General features: G+C 48.6%; 1 gene segment (V, D, J or C); it reads right to left on the bottom strand.

The window, feature by feature from the left end:
• The window catches only part of LOC114509509, a 47,742-nt gene extending 42,160 nt beyond the window's left edge, over positions 1-5,582 (bottom strand). The window contains 1 exon segment of the V gene segment in view: positions 5,528-5,582. Coding sequence covers positions 5,528-5,573 — 46 coding nt within the window.
• Between the last annotated feature and the right edge of the window lie 9,630 nt (positions 5,583-15,212).

Raw genomic sequence — 15,212 nt, 5'->3', positions numbered from 1 at the left:
GTTGCGGCTTCCATTGCTCTTCTGGGTGCCAACGGGACACAACCAATCGATGTTTCTCTTTTCCATCCATGTTTCTCTCTCTTCCTTCCTATTTCTCAAAGCCCTGAACAATGTCCTGGGATGAAAATAAAAAAAATTAAAAGGCCTCAATTAGTTGGAACAGAGGAATTACACAAGTGGTGTTTGGCATCATTGAAATAAAAGTATGATTTGGTATTCATTTTGAAAGCGTTGTTAAATTTTGAGTTTAATTAAATTTGTATAATATATTTTCTTTCTCTTTATACTTTATGAGAGTCCCAACTCTGTTAACATTAAATATTCTCACTGAAATGTTTTACAATTATACAACTATGGCTCTGGTAGTGTAGAAAAATAAGTGATATAATATCTACGAAATATTGACATGAAGAGTATTAACACAAAAGTAAAAGAAAAAATGACAAAGCTGAAAACACAAATAATATCAGTTTTCCTAAGTCATTAGAATATATTGAACAATAAGAAATAAAATAATAAGAAGAAAACAACTGATATGATACCGAAAAAAGAAAACCTGGCTATTGAAATTACAGCACATTTCATCATGAGTCCATTGGAAGCCATATTAGCAGTAAGGATCCCTGAAATTTGTTGCCCATACTGATGTCTTCAGGCATTTTCCAAACATCATGGGTCAGTTAGTGAGTCCATGAGGCAAATCAATGTGGGAATTAGGAGCACATCGATACTTATGGAGTGAGGAGGTTGTGGTTAGACTGGATGGGACACACACCAGGGGTGCCCCAGGGGCACCTCACATGCAAGAAGGAGATAGAACAACTCCCCCTATAGGTCCTTGTTGGGAGATGCCCTGCCTGGTTTCAGGAGCTGTAACCCCTTCTATGGCTAAGGCTGAGTGCGGGACCTTTGGACCATAAGCCACCAATGAGACAGAGCTTATCTCCCTGGCAGGAGCACAGCTTCTGCTTTTTGTCTTCCCGTAACTGGCCCCCAATGCTTGATCAGTTAGCCAATGATGGGTAAGATTCCCGAAGGGGGGAACGACCCAAGACAGGCATGATCATGTGGAGGCCCCAGGAAAAAACTTGGGGGACTATGGAGAAAGGGGGTGATTGACCCTTGCCCCTCGACCTTGACAAAGCCTGAGTCCTCATTCTGTCTGGGAGAAGCCTCCTAATCTCTTGACTGCCTTGCTTCCTCTGCCTGACTTAATCCTGAAACAATGACAGAGGGTAGTGCAGCCCTGTGCTGGATAGGACGGGCTCCCGGGTGATCAGGCCTGAGAAAGAATACATAAACTCCTGTGAAACCTGCTTCCCTAAGAATGCTCTCAATTAAATGATAAAAGTCCGAACAGAAAATGAGTTCATTTCCCAAAGTTTTGTAGCCCTTTAGCTAACAGACCCTGACTCAGAATAAGCCCTCGTAGTTCTTTGTATGCCATCTATTGTTTGATCCTTACTGCCTAACAATCACTAATGAACTTTACCTGTATGCCTGTGCAAATTGAAAGCCAACAAAAACCGGTGAAGGCAAGGATCGGGACTCTCTCTTCTGGAGAGAGTGGCCAGGCCTCTCTGAGGCACCCTCCCCTTGAGAGGGTAGCTGTGCAGTCCCTTTTCCTCCACAGGACTTGGTAGTCTGTGTGAATTTGTCTCGTATCTCATACATAATGCCTTGGACACTGTAGGTTGGTGTCTGCGACAGGTCTTAGGGAAGCTTTTATCTCTGACAGAACATGCTGGCTTCTTCACAGTCACTCTTCCCAAATTCTATAGCCAACATCCCCCAGAGAGTGCACACATACCCTCATCTCAGTCTGAATGTAACCAGGGAGACAAAGTGGGTTTTGTTGATATAACATAGATCCTTCTTGCTCACGTGCTGAATGGATTGTGCAACTATCGGCTGTGATCATAAATGACATTTCTTGTTAGGTTGGCATTCTTTGAATAGTAAGATGAGAAAAATATGTTGAGGTGACCTGCCCTCCATATCATTATACGATTATTTTTAAACAAAGTCTTAGACACTGTGGATGGCAAGGCCAGAAGCATCTGCCCAAGGGCCCTAGAAGAAGGGTTAGAAGAGGGCAGAAATTTGAATGACAACCACCTGTGCCCAGATACGAGTAGCAAAGGTCCCCTTCCCCTAATAATATTCCCCTGTCGCCTAAAGTGAATCCTTGGTTTATTGACTGAAAAGGGTGAGTCTGGGCCATGGTGGAGGCGTCCCCGACCTTCGGACTGAGACAGTCCCTGCACCGCTCTCTCCCATCCTGTGTCCAGACAGTGCTGTAGTCATGGTTTTTCAAGGAATTTTTTTTTTGTTTCAGGTGGAGCTTCTGTCTTTGCCTGTGAATGAGGCCTGGACAATGAGCAGGTGAGGGGATGTGGGTAAAACGTGAGGCTAGTGTGTGAGTCAGAGCTGAGTGCTCATGCAGTTTGGGGACCATGTGCAGGATGGTCACACTTCGGTGGGCACACTGCCTGTCCAAGTGTGTAAGAGCCAGTCCACTATTCTCCTAGACTTCCTGTCCCAGAACCCTGAGCTCCCAGAACCAATCCACAGGCACCCTCTGCTGGTCTCAGAATCTAAGCCTCCAGCCCATTTCGTACTGCTGCGCTGTCCTGGAAAGGCTTTCTGCCTTTTGCAGATGTTTTTTTCAGATGTCCGTTTCTGGGGCAGTAGAATGTGCAGGTCCTCTCTGTGATGTTGGCATTGGGCCACTAATTTATAGGGGTCACTAATGACTTGCAGACAGCTAAGTGACATGCTGTGTTCCCAGATATTTTGTGATATTTGACTTTCCATGGATTCTTCCCAGGGACATACCCACCTTGAAACATGTTAAAGTTCCCCAGAGAGTCCAGGTGGTCCACACATGGTGAGAATTCCACCCTGGCCCCCTTACAGGAGGACGCATTTCATAGGTGAGGTTGCCATGTCTCAGGTTAGCTGCCAAAGTCCACCTTGCACATGTCTTGGCTCTTCAGGTCTGTCTTTCCCTTGACCGTACACTACCCGGGGGCAGGTGTCCTGTGTTCCTGGTTACAGGTGCAGGTGCTTCTGTGCCCTTGATTGTTATCCTGACAACATTGACTTTATTTGAATACTCTGAATTTTAGGTATATATTGTAGTCTATCTTGTAATTTCTTCAATATAAGAATTGACATAAAATATTACTATAAATGGAGCTGTCACTGCTTTTAAGAAGTCCTCCCTTTATATCTGGTGTAAGAAACCCTCTCACCTGTTACCCAGTCTGCCTTCTGCCTGATCAAGTTTATTTGCTAAGAACAACTTGCATTGAGTCAGCATTCACTTTATAGGGTGTAGACCCAAAAGAATGGATATTTAACCAGTATTACCTCAAAAAGGAATAGAGAAAGGGAGAACATTAAATGTTTAAGGTAAAATTGGAGAAAGCGAACAAGGATGGGTCTGAAAACCTGCCTTCACGGAGGGATCTCCGTGTAGCTGGAGATCAGGAGCTCCTCCAGGGTGGAATCTTGAGAACAAGAGAGAAATGCAGCTTCCTCACAGTGTCAGAGTTCAGGGAAGAGCAGAACAGCCTGATCCAGGAACAGGGGACGTGCCAGAGGTTGGTGGGCAGCCCCCAGTCTCCCAGGTCCCACAGGCTGCACTTCTGCTTCCTTGCCCAGTCCTGGCAGCTCGAAGGGATTCTGTGTAATTGGGCACAGAGTGATTCTGTTTGTGCTGGATACTAGTAAGGAAGGCGACATTTCACTGAGCATCAAGGATAGATGAAGGTGAGAACCTGAGGCCTCATGGTTTCACTGTACTCATGACACCAGAGGCCAAAACCTCAGCTGGTGTACGACAGAGTCAGGGGTACAGCCCTGATGAGACAGGATGCAGAGTGGACAGCAGGCTTTACCTCACTTCTCTGTGGAACTGCAGCCCTTGGGTGGCAGGGCATTGTTCTGAGCTACATGACAGTGAGCCCATCAGGCTGGAGCCCAGAGCAGGTCCAGGAGGCCGTGTGCACACACCAGAAGGCAGACATGAGGGACAAACCCCTGAGGATCAATCACCTCTGTCCTAGTTCACAAGGTAGGGACTCTGCCTGGGAGCCCTGGGCACCATTCCAAGGTGACACCCAATGCATCTGTTGTACCTTGTACAGGAAAAGGAAGCCTCATATCTGGGCTTCTCAAGAGCTTGAAAGGGTAAGTGAAAAATGCAAATATGGGAACCTTCTTGCTCCTGATATTCCTTATCTCACCCTGAACTGTGGATCTGGGAAAGCTCCAGTGGGGTGTGAGAGGAGACGAGACCCCAGTCAGTGCCAGTGGGCTCAGGGAAGCTGTTCAGGGATGCCACTCACAGGAGTCCCCATGCTCCTGAGTGGTGTCAGCCATAAGGACATCCATCCATGGATCCATGTCACCCAGTTTTCCATGGGCAGGCTCAGCATTTTTCCAGCAACTGTGGGTCACACCCCACTGATTCATGTTCCATAAAGAAGGGTTTAGCCCCAGCCTCAAATTTTCCTTTCAGAAACCCTCTTCCCATTGACTTCACAACCAAAGGCTCAAGACCCAGCCAGGGGTCCAGGGCAGCCGTGACTTACATCCTTGCACAGCGTCTCACAGCTTAGTGCATTCCTGGGACACTGTGTGCCGTGGGGGCTCTGAGCAGATGGGCCTGAAAGGGACAGGCAGGTCCCTGCTCAGAGCCCTGGCCCTGCAGAGTCTGTTCTGTGGAGACTGCCACCTGCCGAGATATCCCCGGATCATAACAAAGACTAAACACAGAAAAGGCTCCATTGTTTCATTTCAAGAGGCCGAGGGCAGGTCCCCAGGCCCCGGTTCCCACAGTGAACACCAGGCAGCTCTGCAGTGTCATGGTGACCACTGTGTGTTCAGTTTGGCCTCTGGGTCCCTGAGACGCTAGACAAGGGATGGGAAACTGGAAGTAGACCCATCACAAACCAGAAGGTCCCCCGAGTACAGTTTACATTCACAGAAATTACTTTAAAATGTTCAATTGTCTTGTAAGAAAACTGTGTTAGGCTGAGGTTTTTGTCCCACTTCCCCATCTGTGTGTGTCACTGTGAGGAGTACCACTGTACCAACTCATACAGTAATAGTCGGCCTCGTCCTCAGGTTGTAGCCCAGAGATGGTCAGGAGCCCTGCATTGGCTGAGGTGTCTTTGGATCCAGAGAAGCGGCTGGGGACCCCAGAGCCCTGATGCTTTTTTGAGTCTGAGTAGTAATACAGCAGATACCTGAGAGGGCTCCCTGGCTTCTGCTGGTACCAGTGTATGTAGTAGCTGCCAACACTGGAGCCGCTACTGAGGGTGCAGGTGAGTCTGGCTGTTTCTCCCGGAGATGTAGACAGGGAGGGCGGCTGAGTCACCACAGGCTGGGAGAGGGAACCTGCAGAAACACAGACACATATGGGTGATGAGACAGACACCAGGGTAAAGTTTATCAAGATTCTGAGCAAGAGGGGTGTGATATTGGAAGATTTCCAGCTATCCCAGTCCATCCCTACCTGTGCAGTGAGAGAGGAGCACGAGGAGGAGAGGAGTCCAGGCCATGGTGCACACAGCCCCAGAGCCCACAGTGGTGCTGGGCTGCCCAGGCCTCCTTTTCTCCCCACCCTCTGCCAGGGGAGGGGAGGTCCATGCAAATGTGTGTCCATCCAGGGGCTGCCCAGCCCCTTTTGAGCCCTGGTTCTGGAGCTCAGCTCACACCCCAGACAAAGGGGGATGGAGTTTGGTTTCACCCCTTGGGAGAACCCTGGCGGGAAGCACCTGGTCAGACCACACAAAGGTCCTTGCTCAGGGGACTCTACAAGGTCGGAGGGAGAGCAGCTGCTGAGTCCGCAGTCAGAAGCACAAGCTGCACCCTGAAGCCCAAGCTCCACTGAGTAAATGCTCCTCAGTGAGCAGCTGTGAGGGAGATCAGGACAGTCCTACAGTGCCTCCTGCTGGTAATAGGGCACACACATCCCTATGGCCCAAAGTCCTGGGACCCCAGCTGGTTCCTGCATCTCAGCAGGTTGCTCTTTCTCATCACACACCTCTGGTCAGATTTCTAAAAATGGACCTAACGTATGACGCAGATCATCCACTTCTGGGATTGATGTGAAGCAAAGGAAAACACTACATCAGAAAGATACATGCACCCCCATGTCCATGTCAGTATTATTTGTAACGGTCAAGTCATGGGAACAACCTAAATGTTCGTCAATGAAAGAATATATATGAATATTATTCATTCTAAACATAGACAGACCTTCAGGATGATAAGCTAAGTGGAGTAAATCTGACAGAGGGTGACAAATACCAGACAAATATCACACTTATAGGTGGAATTTAAACAAAACTGAAAACCTAGAACAAAAAATGAATCCACAACCAAAATGAACCAAACCAAAACCAACCAACCAACAAACAAACGAAAAGCTCACAGACACAGAGAATGGACTGGTGTTTGCCAGAGGCTGGGAGTGGGAGGTGGGAGAAATGGGTGCAGGAGGCCAAAGGGCATGGACTCCCAACTGGAAAAGGTAAGACCGTGAGCAATGGGGACCTGACCGTTTGTGGTGTTTGGTCCCCATCCTCCTTCTAAATCCCCTGCAGTGAGTGACTGTCACTAGGTGCCCAGGAAGGGAACCACTGGGTCTAATCTCCTCATGACAAAGGTTTTTCAAATACCGAGGATAGCTTCTGCATGTCTAGAATGAGTAAGTTCAGAGAAGGAGGAAATCCAACCTATGCAAACATATGGATGATAACCAAAGTGTCTACTGATGCTGAATTCACTGTTTCACAATAAGATGGTCTATTCCATGGCTGGGCAACTAATTCTTTTTTCTGGATTGTAGCAGTACATACTTTATTAACAAAAGTTTATAAATGTAAATTCGATAAATTAAAGGGTTTATCTGCCTTATAGAAATTCTCAGGGCATAAAAACATCAGTCAAATTTTTAACATTTATTTTTGCAGCACATTTATTACAATAAAAATCCCCGTGATTTACTCTGTGAATTATGAAGACAGTTTTTCTTTCTTATCATTCAAATTCCCAAACCTAGAAAATAGGTGACAACCCATGACAGTCCATTTCACGGCTCAGGGGCACCGCACGTGTAGCTCAGAGACAGCAATTTTGGCATACAGACACTAAGTATGTAGATTTATTAATAGATTCAAGTAAAGTATTACTAAACTTATACATCTAAAGAGCAAACTGCAAATAACCACCATACTATCAAAATCTGTGAAGAACTTAAAAATGTGGTGCAATAGGCCACCTCATACTGTTGAAACTGCGACCCTGTGGCCGAGCCCACACACTGTCCCAGGCGCCGGCACAGGCGACATCCGATGGGCGAGGCCCTTCTGAATCCTCTCTGTTTCCAGGCCAGGCCGTCTCTGCTTTATACATGCAGTCTGTTTCCTACTAGGTAACTGAGATATCTAAATAACAACACATAACTTCAAGGCCCCTCTAGTTCACAGGCAGGAATGTTACTACATGACAAATGTCTGCTGGTTTTGAGTAGAATTGCTGGCACGTATGAGAGAAGGACACAGGACTTAAGAATACAGACAGAGATGTGTCACTGTGTGCAGGCGTCAGCAAGGGAAATGGAGAATCGGCCTCAGGCATGACCAGGGCGACCGTCGCTGCAGGTGTGGCCTCTGCGGAGTTCCCTCCCAAACAGCTCTCCAGAGGGCCCAGGCCAAGAAGCACTCAGACGTGGATCTATTTCTTGAAAAAGCAGGTGCTGTTTGTCTCTCAAACCAGGGGGAAGGAAGAAGGGTTTTAATAAGCAGCACCAGGGATGGAGGAGGAGGGTATATTTGGAGTCATATGGACCTTAAGGGTCACACTGAAGCTGAAAAATACACAAAAAGGTGTTTATGATGTTTTCTTTTACTGTAGATATGTTAGGGGCTAACATACACCAGTGTCACCGTGACCACTTTGTGTTCAGTTTGGCTGCGTGTCCCTGAGACTCTAGACGTGGGATGGGAAACTGGGATTAGAAGCATTGTATACCAGGACGTACCTTAGAGTATATTTACATACACACAAATTATGTTCATACACGCAAAAATTCAACTGTCTTCAAAGAAAACTCTGCTAGGTTAAGGTTTTTGTCCCACTTCCCCCTCTGTGTGTGTCACTGTGAGGAGCATTATTGTACCTGATCATACAGTGATAGTTGGCCTCGTCCTCAGGCTGCAGCCCAGAGATGGTCAGGAGCCCTGCATTGGCTGAGGTGTCTTTGGATACAGAGAAGCGGCTGGGGACCCCGGAGCCCTGGTGCTTCTCTGAGTCTGATTTATACCACAGGAGATACCGGGGAGGGCTCCCTGGGTTCTGCTGGTACCAGTATATGTAGCTGCCACCAACACTGAAGCCACTGCTGAGGGTGCAGGTGAGTCTGGCTGTGGCTCCCAGAGATGCAGAGAGGGAGGGCGGCTGAGTCAGCACAGCCTGGGAGAGGGAACCTGGAAACACAGACATTCACAGGTGCTGGGGCAGGAATAATATTTAAGCTGCAGAAGGATCTAGGACACAGAGGTGACAGAGGATTGGTGGGTGACCCTGGGAATCTGAAGGCTCGCTGTACCTGTGCAGTGGGAGAGCAGCACAAACAGAAGAGGGGTCCAGGCCATGGTGCAGGCAGCTTCCTGTGGCCCCAGATGAGGTCTGAGGGGGCCCAGGCCTCTTTTATATCCACCATTGGCTGGGAAGAGGAGGAGCTATTCACTCTTATTTGTTTCCCCCAATGATGATGAACCTTTTCTACCCGGGGAACCAGCCAAGTAAGAGCCTAGCTGATTGGACAGGGAGCTGATGGTTGAGACTGGGTTTGCCCCTGGGAAGGTCCAGGACAGAAGCAGGTGCAGGGACTTTACACAGACCAGTGAGCAGCAGGCTCTGCCCAGCCCAGTCACAGGGTCCCCATCAGTAACCACAGGCCCCAGGGTCCCAGTCCTGGGCAGTCTGGGAGTTCACTCAGTGGGAGGCGCCCATTGTCTGTCCTTGGGGTCCCCACAGCACCCCTGCTGCTCACTGCTCAGAATTCATGTGTGGATGGAAATGATGTTGGGGACAATGCCCTGAGACTGGTCACTGTCAGTTCACAAACATCCCCGGGCATACCATTTGTTATACTGCCAGTCTTTGATATAAATAAACAACATTTTCCAGTGTAGAGTTTTGGTGTATAAGGAGACAGAGAGGTGGAAATCAGGACGACTGTACAGTGTGGCCGAAGCTGTGGGAGGGTGCAGACACTGGTGCAGAGGGGCCTCCCTTCCTACCTTCAACGCTGGTGCAGGGAGACCAGAGAGGTCCCTGCTGTCCTCAGGGTTCTGCGAGGGGATGGATGTTGGAGGGATGATGAGGGAGCAGGGAGCAGAGGCATCATGAGAGCTGAGGGACATGGGCGTGGCACAGACTCATGGCTTTAGGTGAAGATGTGGAGAAACCCCCACAGTGAAATACACCGGGAAGACAGAGATGGATCGCATGACCAAGAAAAGTGGTTGTCAGGAAAATGGGTCACAATTCAGAAATGGAGACTCTAGCTGGGCAAGACTTCATGACCCAAGAAGATGTGTTGTGGTTGGTCAGGTCACCGAGCTGGCTGACTGGCTGAGTCTCTGGGAAAAGAAGGTGGGGCTGAGCCATGTGTCAGAAGGGAGAGAAGGGGAGAGAAGATGAGAAGGTGGGCAGAGAGAGAACCGAGTCTCTTTTAGGAAATACCAACTTAGGCAAGTCTAAGTTCACGTCCAAAATCTCGACATCCTCCTTTGGAGGGTTTCTGTAAGTGGAATCATGTTAATGTGTAGATTTTGGTCACTGGAGAAGAGAAATGCAAAACTGTTACTTTTATTACCCTTTAAAACAGGAATTATTTTATCTCCAACACAGACACACAATTTGCATCATTGGCCATATATTGGTGCAATAAAAATACTACCTCTTAAAAATATTTTTTAAAATACTTTTAAAAATATTTCTTCACACTCTTACTGGTCCTCTGAGTAAAATATGAGTTACACATAATTTTAAAAACATGTTCATGCTCCATTCGTATGAGAGTCATGGAAGAAACTCTCTCAAGATTATTTTGTGACATGCTCAGATGGTCACTAAGATAGTGAAGAGGATCTTCATACATAATCTGTTTATACTGTAGTGACTGAGTTATCAGTAACAACTCAGTAAATTACTTTTCCTAGATCCTTGAGTATTTCCCATAAACCATTAAAATTCTTCTTTGCTGAACCTGTATTTCCCCAGAAATACACACAGCACACACACTGTTTTCCTGGCTACAGGCTGGAGACGATTCTCATTGGCTGATTGGTGGAGGAAGATGAGAACATGAGGGAGAGTCTAGAACTTGGGACAACAACTGACCTGAGGCCCGAGGACATAACATGATGTGATAGATACAGATGGATGGTTCCAGAAGGACAGGGACATAGAGAGCCAAGATGGGGGAAAGCAGGAGAGTCCAACTCTGGCTCTCACAGTGGCTTTCAGTCCTGGAGGGAAGAGTCACAGTGGAATCAGAGTCAGGCCGAGTTCAATGTCACTCTCTGTGACTGGGACCCTGACAGGCACACATTATCTGTAGTGGGGCAGAAGTTTCCGAGGGAGAAGGCGCTTTGTGGTGGGAGCAGGAGGAGCCCCCATATGGAGTGTGTAGACAGAATGTCGTTTTAGGTGCTGGCCTCTGTCTGGCCCTGTCCCACAGAGGGACAGGTGGAAGAGAGGTGCCCAGGTACAGTGTACAAGTGACTGTCTGTGAGGGTTCTTAAAATTCCCTTACTATCTTACTGCCTCTGGAATGAGAAGGCAATCTCGGTCTGTCATCACAATACCTGCATGTCAGTCACACACATCACGGGTGGGCGTGTGGGCCCGGAGTGGCCTGTTATAAGAGTTCTGCAATGTCAGGGAGCTGAGCTGCAGGTTATGAGATGGGAACAGCCAGCCTGTGCTCCTACCCAGACCAATGATGGTGTCCTGGTGTGGACCAACCATGAGGGTGCTTGGAAGGGTGAGGAACATGGTGGGGCCATATTTAGTAAATTTTTCACCATTTTCTTATCCCATTTGGACCCCAAATGCCATTGGTCACTAGAGGAATACAAGTTAAAACTTCAGTATGAATCATGACCAATGTGGCTCAGTTTGTTGGGTGTCTTTCTGCAAAGCAAGAAGGTGGGTGCTGTGATTCCCAGTCAGGGCACATGCCTGGGTTGCAGGTTTGATTCCTGGGTGGGACAGGCACGAGGGCGATCCATCACTGCTGCTCTCTCAACCTGCGGTGAGGTGTCACTCATCCGGACTAGAAGGGCGGTGATAAAGGAGACAGGTGAGCAGTTGTTGGGGAGATGTGGAGAAATCAGGCCCTGATGTCTTGTTGGTAGAAAAGCCAACCATCGAGCTGCACTGACTGACATCCAACAGCCTCTCGCAATCATAACAGAAGGTTGTCACGTGTCTCGTTCACTCCACTTCTAAGTGTCTCCCCTAGAGAAACAAAAGCATATCCACTCAAAAGAAAACAAATCGTAACATGTACACAGATGTTCCCAGCAGCTCTGTGCACAGCAGCCAAAGATAAAAACAACCCCATGCCCATCAGCAGGTGACGGGCAACAAACACCGGCGTGCTCAGACATTGCGGTAATATTTGACCAAAAAAGGGGTACTGACCGATGCCCGGCATGCATGGGACCTCAAGGACATTGTTCAAAAGAATTTTAAAGGACACAAGATAACCACCTATTTCCTGCTTCCATCTACATGAGTGTCCGGGAGAGGGAACGGACATATAAATGCAGAAAGTGGGTCGGCAGTGACTTGGCGCCTACGGTGGAGTGATGAGTGGTGATTACTGATGTGTGGGGACTTTCTTTGAGGGAGAATAAAAATGTTCTAAAATTAGAATATGGGATGGTAATACCACTCTGTAAATATGCTAAATGTTGTTGTGTTGTACAAATGAACCAGTGAAACTCATGGCATGCAAGTTGTATCTTAACAAAGTTATGATAAACAGTATGAGAAGAATCAGCTGCCACTAACTCTTTAGGTGAGTTTTTGCTCACAAAGTCAGATCCTAGGGGTCAGACGTTCTAAGCAGGGGTGTCCAACCCTGGCCTGTGGGCTGCATGTGACCAGGATGGCTACCAATGCAATCCAACACAAATTTGTAAATTTACTTAAAAAGTAAAGTTTTATGAGATTTTCTTTGTAGTTAGGTGTCTCAATGTATTTAATGTGCAGCCCAAGACAACTCTACTTCTTCCGTTGTTGCCCAGAGATGCCAAAATGTGGGACGCCCCTGCCTAGGGTCTGCCACATCATTCTCTTATTCTGTCACAGGCCTGATGGGGTGGTCATGGGAACAAGGAGAGTTTTTGTCTCAGTTCCCCATGGGGCTGGAGCACTGTGTGATTCCTACTAAAGTCGAATGCTGAACAGTAATAATCAGCCTCATCCTCGGGCTGCAGGACAGTGATGGTCAGAGAGGCCGTGTTGCCGGACATGGAGCCAGAGAACCGATCTGGGATCCCTGAGGGCCGAGTACTTCCGAGCATCACAGTTTTGGGGGCAGCACCAGGAACCTGTTGGTACCAGCCTGCACCACCGATTGCAATACTATAGCTGGTTCCAGTGCAGGTGAGGGTGACCTTCTGTCCCACAGACCCTGACACTGAGGCTTCCTGTGTCAGCCCAGACTGTGCCCAGGACCCTGGAACAGAAAAGTGGAGACACAGAGACGTCAGATGAGGCTATTTCTCACAGCATGTGCTCAGTCAGAGAGAAAAAGGGTGACCCAGGTGTGTCCCATAGTCACTACTCTGGCTTCCCTCAGTCAGTCACCTGAGCAGTGAGCAAGGAGGGCGAGGAGGACAGGGGTCCAGGCCATGGTGGAGGTGCCCACACTCTGCTTCTGAGACCACGAAGGAGAGACCCACACAAAGTCTCTTATGTTTTCCCCTTGGGGGATGGCAGAGAGGACCCTTCATGCAAATTGTTTCCTCCTCCTGGGTCCCTGGGGATAAAGCTGGTGAAAGCTGAGTGAGGGTGGGGCAGCTGGAGCCTTTCTGAGGGTGGGGCCTGGGAGGTCACAGCTGCTGGTCCCCAGTGAGCACAGAGCAGAGGGCACTGGGCTTAGGCCCTGGTTTCCCAGCTGAGATCCCCCACAGACCTTCAGGGGTGGGCCCACGGCACCCCCTGCTGTTTCAGAGTCCACACTCACTTAGGACTGGGATGGAGAGGCAGGATCTTAGGGGAGAGAGAGTGAGGCTTGGACTTGAGTCCTGCCTGGCACACCACCCACCCACACAGGATAGGGGCTCCTAGACCCCCAGCCTCCTCACTGTGTCACAGGTGTCCCCATCCTGACTCCTTACTTTAAAGAGGTGACCTCCTCTCCATGAGGACTTCCTCCTGTCCTTCCTACTGTTTAGATAACTATGATGTTGGAACCATATAGGTGCCTGAGCCCTCAGCGTGAATGGGTCCTCCCCTCAGGGAACGGATGGGCCAAGGGCATGAAGACCCCTGCACACCCTCTATTGCAGGGTGACTGGTTCCTAGCTCTCTCCTCACTCTTCACTTCCCACCATGGCGTCCCAATACCATTAACCTCATCAATTGTACTGTTGTCACCTTGGATGGGGCCAGGGTCCATTGATAACCAGTCACAGGGGACGTCTTCAGAAAGAGGCCAGAATCATTCAGAGGTGAGATCTGCTTTCTTATTGCTCCCCCTGAGAGCATCCACATGACACGGTCACAGCACTTCCCTCCCAGGACACAGTCAGGTCCCCACTGCCCCTCAGCGGTCCAGCAGGGTGAATAGGTCTCTCTCACCACTTGCGGCCTCCATTGGGATGCATTTGGACCTTTGGGGATGTGCAGAAGCATTGAAGTTGCTACCAGAGTGTCCAGTATGATGACACTGATGTCCCCGGGGGCCCTGTGTGAGCCTCCCTCACTGTCCACAATGCCTATTCCTTCACTCAACACACCTTCTCCAGACCCTACTGTGTGAGAGACTTGCATTCCACTCAGGTACAGAATGTCAGCACAGCTGCTTCCCCAGTGTCTTTACCTAATCCATGTCTGTGATAATGATGCTGTTAATATGAAAGACATATATTTCAATATACAAACCTATATACACTTTTCCATCCAGCCTTGTCCACTCTCACTTGACTAACTTCACGGGTGCGTATTGTACTCCTGTGAAGCCTCAATGCTTCCCTCTGAATAAGTCACAGAAACCCCCCTCCCCGTATCGCACAGGGACCACTCGGAAACCAAAGGGTGCCTGTGGCCCTGACAGTTTCTTGTTGGCTTATTGTAGCACCGAATGTCTGGAGCATGGTAATGTTTATTTGTGGTTCTGTAATTTATATTAATTCCCTAAAAAGGAAGTTAGTGAATAAAAAAGAAAACAAAACACAGATATTCACTGTCCTTAACCTGTGGTCCACATATGTTTGCCCCTCTTGCATACGACCATGCTCATCCAACCACATCCCAACATGGAGCCATTCTAGACCCATCTGCACCCCCACACTGACCTTCCAAGAAGGCCCAGGGCAGCATTTCCCCAAGGAAACCATCTGGGATCTTCTCTATTGTCTTCATTTCCACTACACTCACGCAGATCTGGCCACTCTCTTCTGCTCTGGGATGGGACAGACTGACCCTCCCCTGTCTCCCTGCCCTGCTCTCTGTGTTCTCACATCAGCTGGACATGGAGTGAGCACACACCAATATGTGCATGTCACTCCCCACTGATGGTCCCTCTGTGACTATGCTTTTCCTTCTCACCTGCAGTCATCCCAGCAGTGTGGCCTCTCCTGCCTCTTCAGCTCTCCTGCCACTTCCTAAGGAGCTCCTCCTGGTGCCCCTGCTCACTCCACTAACCCAATGCATGGCCCAAAGCAACTTTCCCCATTATTTGTGTGACTGATACCTCACTTTTGATATTCTTATCTGTTATTGCAACATTTTTCACCTCACCCATAACACCTTGTCACTCGTACTTATTCTGAAAATCCCAGATTGGACACCAGTCCCATGGATTGGGTCTTTTTGGCCCAATGCCCCACCCACCTTCATCCCCCAACCTACACAGGCACCATCTCACATCAGTGCTGGTGTTTCAC

The sequence above is a fragment of the Phyllostomus discolor genome, chromosome 13 (assembly GCF_004126475.2).
Source record: "Phyllostomus discolor isolate MPI-MPIP mPhyDis1 chromosome 13, mPhyDis1.pri.v3, whole genome shotgun sequence".
Classification (NCBI taxonomy): domain Eukaryota; kingdom Metazoa; phylum Chordata; class Mammalia; order Chiroptera; family Phyllostomidae; genus Phyllostomus; species Phyllostomus discolor.
The sequence above is the reverse complement of the archived record's forward strand: the minus strand, read 5'-3'. Positions and strand labels throughout refer to the sequence as shown.